Source organism: Plectropomus leopardus, chromosome 12 (assembly GCF_026936395.1).
Source record: "Plectropomus leopardus strain MGB_pleo_1.0 chromosome 12, ASM2693639v1, whole genome shotgun sequence".
Taxonomy (NCBI): Eukaryota; Metazoa; Chordata; class Actinopteri; order Perciformes; family Serranidae; genus Plectropomus; species Plectropomus leopardus.
Genome location: NC_142187.1, coordinates 28,141,950 through 28,155,587, shown reverse-complemented (window position 1 = coordinate 28,155,587; position 13,638 = coordinate 28,141,950). Strand labels below are relative to the sequence as shown.

General features: G+C 37.8%; 1 protein-coding gene and 1 long non-coding RNA gene across 2 annotated transcripts in view; one reads left to right on the top strand and one right to left on the bottom strand.

Annotated features, from left to right (window-relative positions):
- The window catches only part of LOC121951945 (MAM and LDL-receptor class A domain-containing protein 1), a 34,996-nt gene that overhangs the window by 12,407 nt on the left and 8,951 nt on the right, over positions 1-13,638 (bottom strand). The window contains exons 12-31 of the mRNA XM_042498445.2: positions 13,211-13,330; positions 12,842-12,996; positions 12,666-12,761; positions 11,455-11,545; positions 11,259-11,378; positions 9,732-9,831; positions 9,497-9,647; positions 9,132-9,351; positions 7,868-7,991; positions 7,330-7,453; positions 6,875-6,953; positions 6,400-6,555; positions 4,612-4,737; positions 4,289-4,504; positions 4,051-4,170; positions 3,007-3,162; positions 2,289-2,380; positions 2,045-2,212; positions 753-950; positions 525-633 (exon numbers count right to left, since the gene is read on the bottom strand). Coding sequence (XP_042354379.2) covers positions 525-633; positions 753-950; positions 2,045-2,212; positions 2,289-2,380; positions 3,007-3,162; positions 4,051-4,170; positions 4,289-4,504; positions 4,612-4,737; positions 6,400-6,555; positions 6,875-6,953; positions 7,330-7,453; positions 7,868-7,991; positions 9,132-9,351; positions 9,497-9,647; positions 9,732-9,831; positions 11,259-11,378; positions 11,455-11,545; positions 12,666-12,761; positions 12,842-12,996; positions 13,211-13,330 — 2,721 coding nt within the window. The remainder of the gene's footprint in view (positions 1-524; positions 634-752; positions 951-2,044; positions 2,213-2,288; positions 2,381-3,006; positions 3,163-4,050; positions 4,171-4,288; positions 4,505-4,611; positions 4,738-6,399; positions 6,556-6,874; positions 6,954-7,329; positions 7,454-7,867; positions 7,992-9,131; positions 9,352-9,496; positions 9,648-9,731; positions 9,832-11,258; positions 11,379-11,454; positions 11,546-12,665; positions 12,762-12,841; positions 12,997-13,210; positions 13,331-13,638) is intronic.
- On the top strand, positions 9,234-11,451 carry LOC148188119 (uncharacterized). Its single transcript, XR_015778194.1, has 3 exons — positions 9,234-9,354; positions 9,511-9,664; positions 11,268-11,451. It is a non-coding gene; the product is annotated as an uncharacterized LOC148188119 (long non-coding RNA).

Sequence of the window (13,638 nt, the reverse complement as noted above, 5' to 3'; positions counted from 1 at the left end):
GTTGTTGAACACGACACACCAGAAAAATGAAAACAGAAAGGCTCACTTGTCTACTGCAGAGCCGTGTACACTGCTCTGGTCTACTGGCAATGGAAAAGCAGTCTATCACTGGGAACATGCTTTTAGCGCATGTTCCCATCTTTAAAAAAATCTCCATACATACATATAAGTCTCAAGAAAATAGACCCAAACTCCTCTGATCTCTGCTGGCATGGTTGTGGTCAAGTAGGAACTCATATGCTGTGGCACTGCCCTGTGGTTAAGTCCCTTTGGTGGATATTACTGTGTTTTGTTCGTTTTTTTTGGATGTCTATTTGTATAGATGTAAAATTGTAAATAAATAAATGAAAAACCTGCTTACATGTGCTTGTTGGAAAAGGGGTGAGTGGGTATTTTACTATCTATTAGCCTGCTGATAAATTCACCTGAACATAAATAGAACTGTTGTTGTAGGACTTTGTGCAGTCAAACAGGCCCGCACCGCCTGTTTTAAATGAATGCAGTCAATGCAACTCGCAGCTCACCACAGCCATCCTCGTCCTCCCCCTGTGGACAGTCTGTACGATAATCACACTGTAGAGCGGCCAGAATACAAATGTTTCTGTCTGAACGCCAACAGAAAAACTCATTATCCTGCAACACCAAAGAAAGAGAACAGTAGCTCCGGATTATTTTCAACAAATTAAGAGGATTACTTTATGTTTCACAGAATTGTCTTTGCAGCCATGAGCTTGTTATGGCCAGTAGTTTACCTGACAGGGGTGGGGCGGTGCAGTTGAGGTTGAGGGTGTGGCTGGAGATGTGTTAGAGGAAGTCGGTGGGGCGGCGGTAGATGATGTGTCGGGTAGTTTGCTGTTCTCAGGGTCAAATACACACTCTCTTGAGAAGGAGATGTCATCCAGTGCAACCAGCCCTCTGAGACCATCACCTCGCTCATATCTGAAGACAATCTGAGAGGACATAATTAGATAATCTTGGAGATAATCTTAAAAAAATACATTCTAACCTTGTTGACCAACTTCTGTCTTCATCAGCGGTCAAACACAAAATAAATTCTTAAATTAAAGTCAAGGCCATATTTATAATACAGAGTTGTGTTGTTGTCTATTGTTTATTAGTCAGGGCACACACACACACACACACACACACACACACACACACACACAGATGAAACGGCCATCGAGAGAAATGTGGGGTTCAGTGTCTTGCCCAAGGACACTTCGACATGTTGGCTGGAAGAGGCAGGAATCAAACCACCAACCTTCTAATTAAAGGGTGACCTGCTCTACCTCTAAGCCACAGCCGCTCATGTCCCGGCCCTTAAAGGACATCACTGACCCATTTCCCCAGACGGATCATTTCATAGCCACAGGGCCCTGACTGCAAACACTCTGCCCCCTTTAGTTGTCAGCCAGGCCCCAGGCCCCTGACCTCTGACCTCAGCCCGAGGATCTCAAAATACGGCCACTAAGGTCGCCTAAACTACATTCTATAAGTATCAATGCCATTGATATTAATTTATTCAAACTTGCATTATTTTATCATTCTGGCCAGCTGGGGGCACTTGTAAGCAAACAGTTGCTTATTTACACATAGAGCAGACATGGAGCAAGATTAGTATTGATTTGGAGTCATGAGAAAATCAACAGGATACAGTATGACCCAAATGTTATCAAGATATTAGTAAAAAGTTGCAAAAAAACCTGAAAATTAACACACAAAATAAAAGTAAAAAGAAGAGTAAATGACCTTAAAAAGTTCCAACATAAAAGACAAATAATAACTATAAATAAAAGTATTAGATATCAATTTTCGAATATAGTTCGAATAATTTATATATATAGTTAGAATAAGTTAATAATAATTATAATGTAATGTAATTTTAATAATTTAAAATGTAATTTTCCACTTTTTCTTTTTTTCAGGCAATTTTCTTTGAATAATTTTTCCAATTTGCAGGACATTTTTTGCCAATTTTAAACAAATCAAAACAATTTTCTCAGGTTTTAAAGGTTGAAATTTTACTGTCTGTGTCATCACTGACCTTGCTGTTTTCTGAGGAGGAGAACGTGGCTTCTGCTCTCTGCCAGCTGTAACTCTGTGAGTTTCCCCTGAGCCATATCACAGCGTCATCACTACCAGACTGAAGCGTCCTGGACCGGGCTGTCAGTCTGCCTGCAGCATCATTCAGGCTGAGGAAGAAGAATCTCACCTACATGGAAACAATAAGAGTCATCGCAGCTCTAATGCAGCGGCGTCATATGCAACATGCACCTGCGTACACTCACAGTGCAGTTGGAGCTGGGTAGTAATGTTTTGGAGAGAATCTCTGTCGTCTGACCCTTTTCAGTCACTTCAGTCTCAGGGATAATAAAGTGACCTGTGTAATGAAATTGAAAATGGTAAAGTAAAAGTATAGTATTACTAATTACAGAGGAAATTAAAGTGCATTAACCCATCCAAACCTGTGCCAATTGGTTTGATTTCTTCCAAAAATATGATGAGAAGGCAATGAGCTCCTTAATAAGCCATGGCCCAAAAATCAGCATAAATCAATAAAAAAACAAAAAAAACCTTTAGAAAATTACCTGAAAATAAGGTGGAAAAAGAAAAGTAAAAAACAAAAACAAAATCTACAAAAATACCTGAAAAAATTAAGTAAAGTATGTCTTATTTTTTCTGCAACACAATTAAATATAAAATTATAATAATTATAAATGTAGTTTTCTGGACATTGTTTTATTTATTTATTTTTTTTATATATTTTCTTTACCTTTTAGTCCAGCAAATGAATGGATCATTCTCTTGTCACCTTTTACTTATATTTCTTTACTTTGTGGGACATTTTTTTGCCAAGTTGGTCTTTGCCCTTTTCCGATGTTTTCTCTTTTAAAGAAATCAAACCAATTTTTGTAGGTTTCAAAAGGTTAACCATGTAGCAAACTGTTCAGAGTCAAAGCCCTTGAGGATTATGTCAATAACCGAGCAGCTCATAGAAGGTGATACCCGCAGCAGAGTTTTTGGTGTGATCTCTGGGAGGCCTGAGTCCGGGCCAAGCTTCCTGTCCTCTGTGACGCGTCCACTCAGCTCCAGTTGTGTCCACATCACTTCTTGCCCAGGAACACAGGCCTTGTTCAAAGCTGCACCGCTCAGCATGTGTTTCTACATTGTTTTTGGTTAAAAGAAAACAAGAGGTAGACAAATTATGAACTGCTACACAAAAACATCAAACTGTGAATATGCATGTCTCACCAAACAGTGAAAAAGCCCATCTCACGGTGACCCACACTGATGTTTTCAAAGTCTTGCTACCTGAATGTCTGACCAAAACTCCAAAACCAAATGATTTTTTATACAAATGTGATACTAAGAAAAGCAGCAAATTCTCAAATTTGAGAGGCTGAAACCAGTAGTTGTCCTATTTGCTGGAAAAACACCTCTGAATAAGACATATAACTGTCTTCCAAACTCATCCCATCTCGTTTAGCATGCCGTATAAAAAGAAACTAAAAAATTGTACCTCCATTTCACTTGAACCATTACAATCAATGTTTCAATTTTTTTTAAACATATTATTATAATTGCTGTTGTTTATCATTATTCAATTTACTTAAATTTAATTTTATTTTTGTTAAATTTTCTATAAACCATGTGGATACAGCTAAGATTTTTTTTTTCAAATCACCAAAGTTATGATTCTAATTATGTAACTTGCTGAAACTAAAATAAAAACTTTAAAAATATATATACCTATGTCAGATCACATACTATTACATTTTACAGGAAATCAAGCAAATCAGGAATGATACTAAAAAAAAAAACTGTTAAACTTTTCATTATCCATGCTTTTAAATTTGAATATACATTGCTCCAATTCAATATAAAAAATTACTGAACTATTAAACCTTTTAACAGAAATTATGAAACAATGTTCAGGACAATAGGAAGCACAAAGGCTGCAACTGCATGACTTTCTGTATATAGATACACTGTATCAGTGTATCTATATATTGCGACATATTTAACCCTTTGACATTTGTGACATCTCACCACAGTCGATCTCATCAGTCTGGTCCCCGCAGTCATCACTGAAGTCACACACTTGGTTTCTCTCCACACACACACTGTTGTTGCACTTGAACATATTCTCTGGACATGAGGGCTGAGACTCTGAAAGGGAAACAACAAAAAAAAAAATCCTTCATCACTGAAAATCATCTTGCAAAAAGGAGCCAAGTGACATAAAGTGAGTGCTACAGGTCGAGCAGGTCGAGCAGGTCGAGTTTACCAGGCAGGGAGCAGTTGGTGAAATCTATGTCGTCAATGGCAACGTGTCCAGGACTGTTGAAGGCCCTGGAGGCTTCAAACAGGATGGTGAAGTCCTGAGGGGTTCGACCAACTGTAACCTCACCATGACGCCATGAATCTCCTTGGTTACCAGATAACCACCACAGTGCAGTGGTCCTGGAGCCCTCCTTTAGAAGCACAGTCAGCTCCTCTATGTCTGCAGCAATGCACAGATTTAAAGACTGCGTGCAAACTCACATACAAGAGAGCATGAACATGTGTTTTTAGTGGCAGTACATTTACACTGAATAAAGAAAAACTCACCCTCTCCATACATGTTGTAGTAGAAGTGCACGGTGCAGGTGGCACTGGCCTGTTTCATTGTGGGACTTTGCAGAGCAGCAGGGCTCATTTGATCACCGCGGCTAAGCTCCACAGCCATGTACCAACCTGGAAGAACCCAATATTGAGAATCATTTGGAGAACCCAAAGCACTATCCTTTATTCTTAGCAATGCAAGATCTACCAAACTGACAAAAAGTGTGGTGGTACGAGGTTTAGGACGACTGGAAGACTGAATGGAGGATTTTTTTTTACAGTTTTGCAGCTAAAACAGCATAAACTTTCTTAATTTTCAAGTGAACGGTTTTATGCTGTTTCTCTTTTGCTTGATGGCTAATTATTTGGGGTTTTTCCCAGGGAGGCACCATGAATTTGGATTTCTCCCTTTTTTGATACCCGGTGAAGAGGTTTAGGCAGTATGGGGACATGTGGTGGGTCTCACCAAAACTGGGTGAAAGTGCCTTTAGCTTTGATGCTCCAAGCTGCTGGAAAATGTTACCTGATGACGTTAGGAGTTCTCCAACAGTATCGTCTTTTAAAGTTAAATTGAAGACGAACCTTTTTCATTCATGCATTCCAGTAGTCTGGTTTATGTATATTATAACATTTTTTAGTTGGAATTAAAAGTGGTGTACAATATACAGCACAATATACAATATACTTTCATCATAAAATCACAAATAAACTACGAATATCTATCACTTGAGCAGCTCAATGTAAACTTAGAGGAAGTGAAGTTATAATTAAATCTTCGTAAATCAAGTCTGATTTAAATGTGGATATATGTTCAGTCCAAGATGCCCAACGGCTTGTGAACTTATCCTGCTTAAGTCTTACAATAATTGTAAGTTTCTCCTGGTTCGACTATTTTGGTTTATCTATTATTTTATTTTATTTTGTTTGTTTTACTTGTGTCTTATCATCTTTTATGGTCTATTATTATTGTTTCATTCTGTTTTTAGTTCTTTTATTTATCTTAATTCATATGTATTACTCTCTTTTAATGGTCTACTTTTGGTATTATTATTATTTTTATTTGATTTGAATACATTTTTTAGCACTTTTGACTCATGTCTGTATTTCATTAGTTTATTCCTTATCTTAATTATGAGGTTTTATAGTTCGTTTTAACGGATTTGATTCTCTTGTATGATTGGTTGCTGGCTTTGATTTGCGCCTGCAACTTCAACCTCGCACTTGGTGCAGCACATTTCGCTCCCCCCCCGAAATGAAATGTGCTTTATAAATAAAATTTTGCCTGCTAAATAAAAAATGTGCATTATATTTTTAGATTTGATGACAGGTAAATTAAAAACATTATTCAGAAATAAATCACAGAAGTGTAAATTTCATAGAATAAGCATTAAAATTGAGGCATGTAAGCCAGCACAAAAAAGATGGGGATGTAGAAACTGTGGCGAACACATTGTTGCCATACATCATGTAAAAGGGGAAACATATTCAGCTTATTCAGCATATTAGCATATTCAGCTTATTTTACCATTTTAACAAACTTCTCATTATGATACTTAAAAATGGTTAAAGGTGAAAAAGTGCACTGCTTTCTCGCTGCTTACCTATTTTGAGGGTTTCAGTTCTAAAGGGGGATTTGTTTAATCTTTGGATAAAAGCCCAAACTTGTTCACCGTACATAGATTGTTTGTTTTTGTTCTGATTTAATCCTGGTGGAGCATCAGTAATTGATAATAACTTTTATGACTGTTATTTGCAGATCCAGATGCAGACAACCTTAGTTAGTGTGTGTCTTACCCAGTTCAGTGCCCACTGTGTTATCCACAGAGGGTCCAGTGTTCCCAGTAGCATTCTTTCCTCTCGTCCACTGAGACTGGCCATTGCTGATGTCCTCCCAGCCACAAGTTTCATTTTCAAAAGAACAACCCACAAATTCCAAACTTGTTTCATTTACTACAAGAAAAGGAAACTGTGTTATTTATTTTTTATGCAAATATTGTTAAACATATTGTTATTTTTTCAAATTGCACTCTCAGTAGGTACTGCAGCTGTTCTTTCGAAATACAAAATCTGAGCGGATGCAGTAGAACATCCTGGTATTTGCGTCATACTGCATTTGACTTATTTTATGTGTCTAACAAATATTCATTCAAAAAACCCAATGACTTCCCGATGAGGGAACCTAAAGTACAAAAAACTCCAGTCCACATTGTAGGTCCTGCACCACTTTACATCAGCACTAAACTATAGAATTAAAAAACAATATCAGTACCTTGACAAAGGCCTGGTGTGACAGTGATGTCATCAACGGCAATGTATCCTCTGTTGTTGGTCTCCGCTTCGATCAGCAGCTGAGCGTGAGGTCAGTGAGAGAATCAGTAAATATCATTGATACAACATCTATTTTTCCAATTATTATTCTTTATTATTATTATTATTATTAGTATTAGTAGCAGCAGCAGCAGCAGCAGCAGTAGTAGTAGTTGTAGTAGTAACAGTAGTAGTAGTAGTAGTAGTAGTAGTAGTAGTAGTAGTAGTAGTTGTAGTAGTAACAGTAGTAGTAGTAGTAGTAGTAGTAGTAGTAGCAATAGCAACAGTAGCAGTAGTAGCATTAGAAGTAGCAGTAGCAGTAGTAGCAGTAGTAGCATTAGTAGTAGCAGTAGCAGTAGTAGCAGTGGTAGCATTAGTAGTAGTAGTAGTATTACCACGAAGCCTATTTTGGATTACCTGGAAAGGTTTACTGGTCTCTACAGACTGAGAGAATCTGGTCCAGCCGTGTGTGCTGTTGGTGCTGCTGATCATCAGAACCTCCTCTGATGGATGCACGTACACCGTCAGCGTCCCCGAGTCGCTGACAGACAAATCTCATGTTATTGTGTGAAATATGAAAACAGCTTAAGTAAACTATGCCAGAAAATGTTTCTTTAGTATCTCTTTTTTAAGTAATATAATCTAAGTTATTGACTTATAACTGTTCCATTTGAGCTACTTTGACTTTATATATTCGACCTGCTTCCTATTTGAGGCTGTTGGGTTTTTCTTTGGTCTTTTCATTCAACACAGATTTGCAAACAGAGTGAACTCTGCCACAGAATGTTCTTGCACAAAGCGGAGGCAGGTGATTCATGTATGACATTTGTGCACACTTGTGGAGGAAGTCAGTGAGGAAACTAAACAGGATAAACAGGATAAAGTGCATCCTCTGTGTTGTCACATCCTGTGTGGTGTTAAAAGGGGTGGTGTTTTGTAATTTTCCCTTGCTGACCTGCTGTCCATATGGTACCATAAGGTGAGACAGGAGGTGGTGTTTCTTGGTTGGATCCACTCTGACAACACCTGCACTACGCTGCTGCGGTTTTGGTGAAATGATGAGCTCAACAAGAACCAACCTGAATGCAAAAATAAGAATACAAATATAAAAAAGAATAGTACAAAAATAGACCTTGATTTGCAAACCTCTGCAACACTTGACATTGTCATTGGTTAGTCATGTGATGCACGCGTGTCTCTTGAGGGACACTTTTTAAACAAACTACCAACTGTGACTGCTTCTCAGTGCTGCTAATTTGGGCTTTTTAAACAATTTTAACTCTAAGTGACGGAGGATCAACATCACGTAACCCTCTGAAAGCAAATTCGCTTGTTTTTTTCCAAAAACATGGGCTACAAGAAAATTACCTGAAATTTAGCTGAAAAAGGAAAGAAAAATGAAAAAAAAATAAATAAACAAATTAAAAAAACAACAGGTAAAAAGATCAAATAAAATAAACAAGATACAAAATAATATATATATATATATATATATATATATATATATATATATATATATATATATGTGTGGATACAATATTATCATGTTTCAAAGGTCTAAATGCATGCAGACGCAGCACAAGGAAACTTATACTGTTCCAGATTTCAAAGGGTTAAAGAAAGATAAGCCTTCTTGGTTTTTAAAGTTTCTTGTGTGGAATAAACATAAGGAAATTGTTTGAGGGGCAGGGATGAGGTAAAATCAGGACAGAAGTCAGGGATAAAAAGAGAAGTTAATAAGTGACAGAGTGTGTCAGTTGAACAGCAGCTGCAGCAGCTCATATTAATCATAGATTGCAACACTGGTTCTGGTTGTTGAGCTTATTCGGCAGCTAACTTCATAATTGCTGATTTCCTGAGAGCTGTCACATTTTCAAATGCTATCAAAGACAAAAATGAGAAGATCAAAATCTCTCATATCATCGTTTTGTGTCGTCCACAGTTATTAGAGGAGCAGTGTGTAAAATCTGGGGAAATTAGGATGCGTTATGTGCTGTGGATTACAGACTGAAACCAGCTGAAACTTTGTTCAGGTTTCAGAGGTTTAAATGCATGTGAAAGGCATCTGAAGACAACACAAGATAAGTGATGTTAGCTCCAGGCTCCAAAGGGTTAACCCAGACTCTTTACCAGGATTTTCCACTCAACATTGATCTGTAAATCATTGACAAAGCAATGAAAAGAAATATTATATTTATGTAAAATAATAAAAGTTGTACCCTCTTGGGTCTGTGTGCTGTGGTCTGTTGGTGGACCCTGAAAGCGCCCACTAGCCAGCATCCATTCATGTCCATCTTTTTTTGGGATGCTGATCCAGGTGCACTGTCCAGACTCAAAGTCACAGCTGCCTGGAGGACTGCAGGACCCGTCCCTCACAGATATGTCGTCCAACATCACTGTAGAGTCATTGCCCGGGACGTGGACTGCCTGAAATACCACCTGGTGAGGGGCAGGAACAGTTTTAGGAAGCAGACTCACAGAAGTGAATGAAAAATAAAATACAGTTTAGTGTCTTACAGCGAAAGAGACAGTTTGAATGGCAGAGAGTTTGAGGTCAGAGATCATTGTGAAAAAAAAGGCTTACTTTGAATTTTGCAGGGGAGGACACAGTGACCTCTGCCACCTCCCAGCCTGAAGACGGCGCTCCAGATCGCTCCCAAAGTGCATCACTCATCTCAGCGCTCCGCTGCACATGCACGGTAAGGATGTTTGAAGGCCCTGCAGGTATCCAGTACCTGAACAAATACAGCAGGTAAACATAAAAATCTTCATCAGACAACAGTGTGTGTATGTGTGTGTGAAGGAAGCGCTGGCCTCACCAGAAGCGCACACACATCTCTGCTGAGTTGATCTCAGGTGTGAGCAGCTGAGCTACTTCAGTCTCTGTAGAGTTCGATGTCATCACAGTCATGTAGAAACCTACAGCAAACAGAGTTAATAAGAGCTGCTTAAAACCAAACATCCACTTACACCAAAACTGATGTTTTTTTGCTAAATCTTCTCAGTGCAGATTGTGCTTCATGATACTAGCATGTTTGCCCACTCATCCCAATAGTCATTCAAAAACTATAGCACATGTACTATGAATCAATTAATGACAAAGAAACTGTAAAAACCAGGCCTCTCGGAGCGCTGGTCAGCCTTGCTTCCTATTTTTCTCGGTGGCCATTCGCAATACTGCAAAAAAAAATCCCCTATAGCAATGAATTTTTGGCTCACTAAGGTTTTGTATTTGTAAAACTTTTATCGAGCCTTTGAAAACAGATTTAAATATGTGATGTCAGACAACATTAATATCTGCTAGCCACTTGGCTAATTTATGCAATGCAAAATGTCATAGGCGTATGCTAATAACGTGAGCATGTTGTATATGTGGGGAAAACGTGTCTTGTGTAAGGCAATTGTTTTGTCAGTGAACCTTGTGAGTTATAATGAAGCCAAATTTTGTAACATTACTTTTGCTAAATATTGCTGTTGTTCCTGGCTTCAGTGTAAACTGCCATAGGCTTATTCCAACAACTGTGGCATGCTGTATTTGTGAGGTAAATGAGTCAAGCAAAAGACAAGTGTTTTGTCTGTTAACCTGGCAAGTTATAACAAAACCGATTTGTATACTTCTCTTTGATACTGTCGCTTTTAAGCCATGTTTAATGTGTGTTTTGAATCAATTTAGCTTTGAAGCCCTTGACAGAAAAAAAGTAGAGGTACATGTGATCATCCGTAGACTCAGCGTAGAGCTGACACACAATTATAAATCCACTTCCAGCACGCTAACACTTGTTAAAATTCACTGAAAGCAAAGAACAGCTGGAGCTTATTGGAATGTTATTAGTTTTGTGTCGTGTTTGATTATAAACCAGAGTTATGAACAAATTTATTGTTTTACCTGATGGTGAAAATGGTGGATGTGACAGAAAAACATTGCCATAATTGGAGCTGCAACATGACTGAAGATCATTTAATCCTTAAACTGTTGTTTCATAGGTTTTAGCTTACAGTACACTGCATATTTTAAAGCAGAGGCTCCATAACAAGTAGATCAGCCAAAGATGCTCTAGTCCCAGACTGTCTCATTATCATTATTTTAAGACACCTGATAGGGTTAAACAGTCCAGTATTTTGGACAGCAGAAGTAGCTTCCCCTTGTCTTTTCTTGAAACCTCTCAGAGTTATACTGACACCCAACCTGCCATATTGTGAGATCACAATTCCCAGGTTGGGAACTATTTGCTCAAAAACATGAAGCTAGGTTTAACTTATGACTTAAAATTGATTCACTTGACAACTTTGAAGTTGTGGTAAGATCCCGATTGCTCTGCTCTTTTAACCTCGTAATCTCTACTCACCATTTTCAGTTCCGCAGGTGTGATCCACCTGCTCCTTTGAGCCTCTTTTGCGACCCCAGCGACCCTTATGATTGACACTGTTCTCAAAGTCACAGCTGCTGGAATCAAACCCACACACATCTGCAATGGTGTAAAAAGAGGGAAAGCTGTAATAATCTGTAGTTTGTTTTGACTCCCTGTGAACATGTTTACATACTCGGATCACTGCAGACGCCCTCCTTCACTGTTATGTCATCGATGGCAATGAATCCTTGACTGTTGGTGTTTCTGTGGCCCATGAACATCAACTGTGGACGGAGGACGAAAAAAGGACAATGACAATGTTTGGAGTGATTTAAAAAGGCTGGTGTGTGTGCATATTTGTGTTTCTGTAAAACTGCTTCTGTATTTTGTGTTAATTAATCTAATAAATCCTAACTAATAATATGAAATATATGAAATGCATGTACAGATTTGAGCCCTACCCATATATTGGTGTATCTTAAGCTATTGAATATACAGTATATTGCTATCATATCAATAAGCAGTAGGACCAAGTCATTGTTTTGCAAGTCACAAGTTATTCTCAAGTCCCGAGTCAAGGCCCAAGTCCTTAACTTTGAGTTGCGTGTCCTAAATAAGTCATAACTTGCTCTTCAACAAATGTGATGCCATTTAATAAACAGTAGTATATTAAATTTACAAATAAACATGAACGTTTTGTAAACTTGTATTTATTGTTAAAATAAGTTTTTTGGAAGTTGTTGCATCTCCATCTGTCATTTTCGACCCACATGTTTTGCATACTGCAATTTATTTTTTTTTAACTGCTGTGTAGTCTTCATATCTTACTGACGAAACTATCTTATGCACAATTTTTGGAGCTCTGCAGTGTAATGTTAGGTCTACATGGTTGTCTCCTGCAACTCCACTGAATGCTGTCCGACTGGTTCAAACAAAGTGTATTTGAGGAATTCAGTGTCAACTTACTGGAATTTAAGTATTAAAAATCAGCTGATTCAGGAAATAAAGCTGAAATTAACTGATTTGTATCACTCTTTTTTTAAAATAAAATACTTTTTAATTTATTTTCAAGTCAAAAGGTTAAAGTCCAAGTACAGTCACAAGTCATTGGTGTTAAAGTCCAAGTTAAGTCTCAAGTCTTTTGTGCTTTTGTCAAGTCAAACTGAAAGTCATCAAATTCAGGACCTGAGTGTGACTCGAGTCCAGACCTCTGATATCAATAAATACGTTGCTGCCATTGTTTGACCATGAAAGAGTGTGAGAACAAGTTTACTCTTAAACAATAAAATATGTGCAATACATTGTACGTCTGATATATTTTTTATCTGATTCTTAAAAAAATATCAGCTCCTAGCATTGGTGTGGCTTTAATGCAAACATGAACATGTGGTTGAGTCATTTGACCTGTTGTATATCGTCCATGCTGATGGTTACTTGTGCATTAATCCACTCTGGATCCTGGGTCCCTTGGCGAGTCCAGACTAACACTTCAGAGGATTTCTAGAACAAAGCAAGTCATTTAAACTCACTGCAAGTCTACAACAGAAGGTTTGAAGTATTACTAGATGGTTGATGCTTACGGTCTCAACCAGCAGGTCCAGGGTAGATACTGAAGGCCCCAGCATGTAGTACCAAAATCCAACACAGATATGTGATGTGAGCTCAATGACAGGAACAGAGATGCCTGCTCTCTCCCCATCCTTTGATCCAGATCCATTCAACAGTAAGAAAAAACCTTGGTGGACAAAGAAAACGCAGAGAGGGCTGCCACATCAAAGTTTGTCTGTTTTTATTACTTACAAGACAGTTCTGCTCCTCAAACCATTAGATATTTTCTAAAAGCACTTTCTAAGACCCCCGGTGCAAACATACAAGTACACAAACAACGACAACAAAAAAAGTATAAAAATGAGGTAAGTACTAAGTAAAAATAATATAAAAGTCAATACCTTCATTGTTCCCAACAGTATGATCATATCCAGGTCCATCCCATGGTTCACCCACTTGAAATCCACGACTGAGAGTCCAGTTCAAATCATAACTCGCCTCCTGGACCCAACTACAGAGACCTGTTCACAGGATATAATTTTACATTTTAAAATATTTTTTTGCAACTTAGGCAGTGGGATAAAATAGACAACAAAAATGTAACTGAAAAGGTACATGAATATTGAAATGGCCTCAAGAGAAACTCAAATATTTGCAAAAAATGGTACACAGATAAGTATAATTTACATTAAATGAATAATTTATGTACAAATAATAATTTGTTTATCAATTACTCATTGCATGTTACAGTGAATTGTGAAGAAAACTTTGTTTTTCTTGCACACCTCCACGGTGAACAAAAAATCCCATATCTGAGATATTTCTTGAT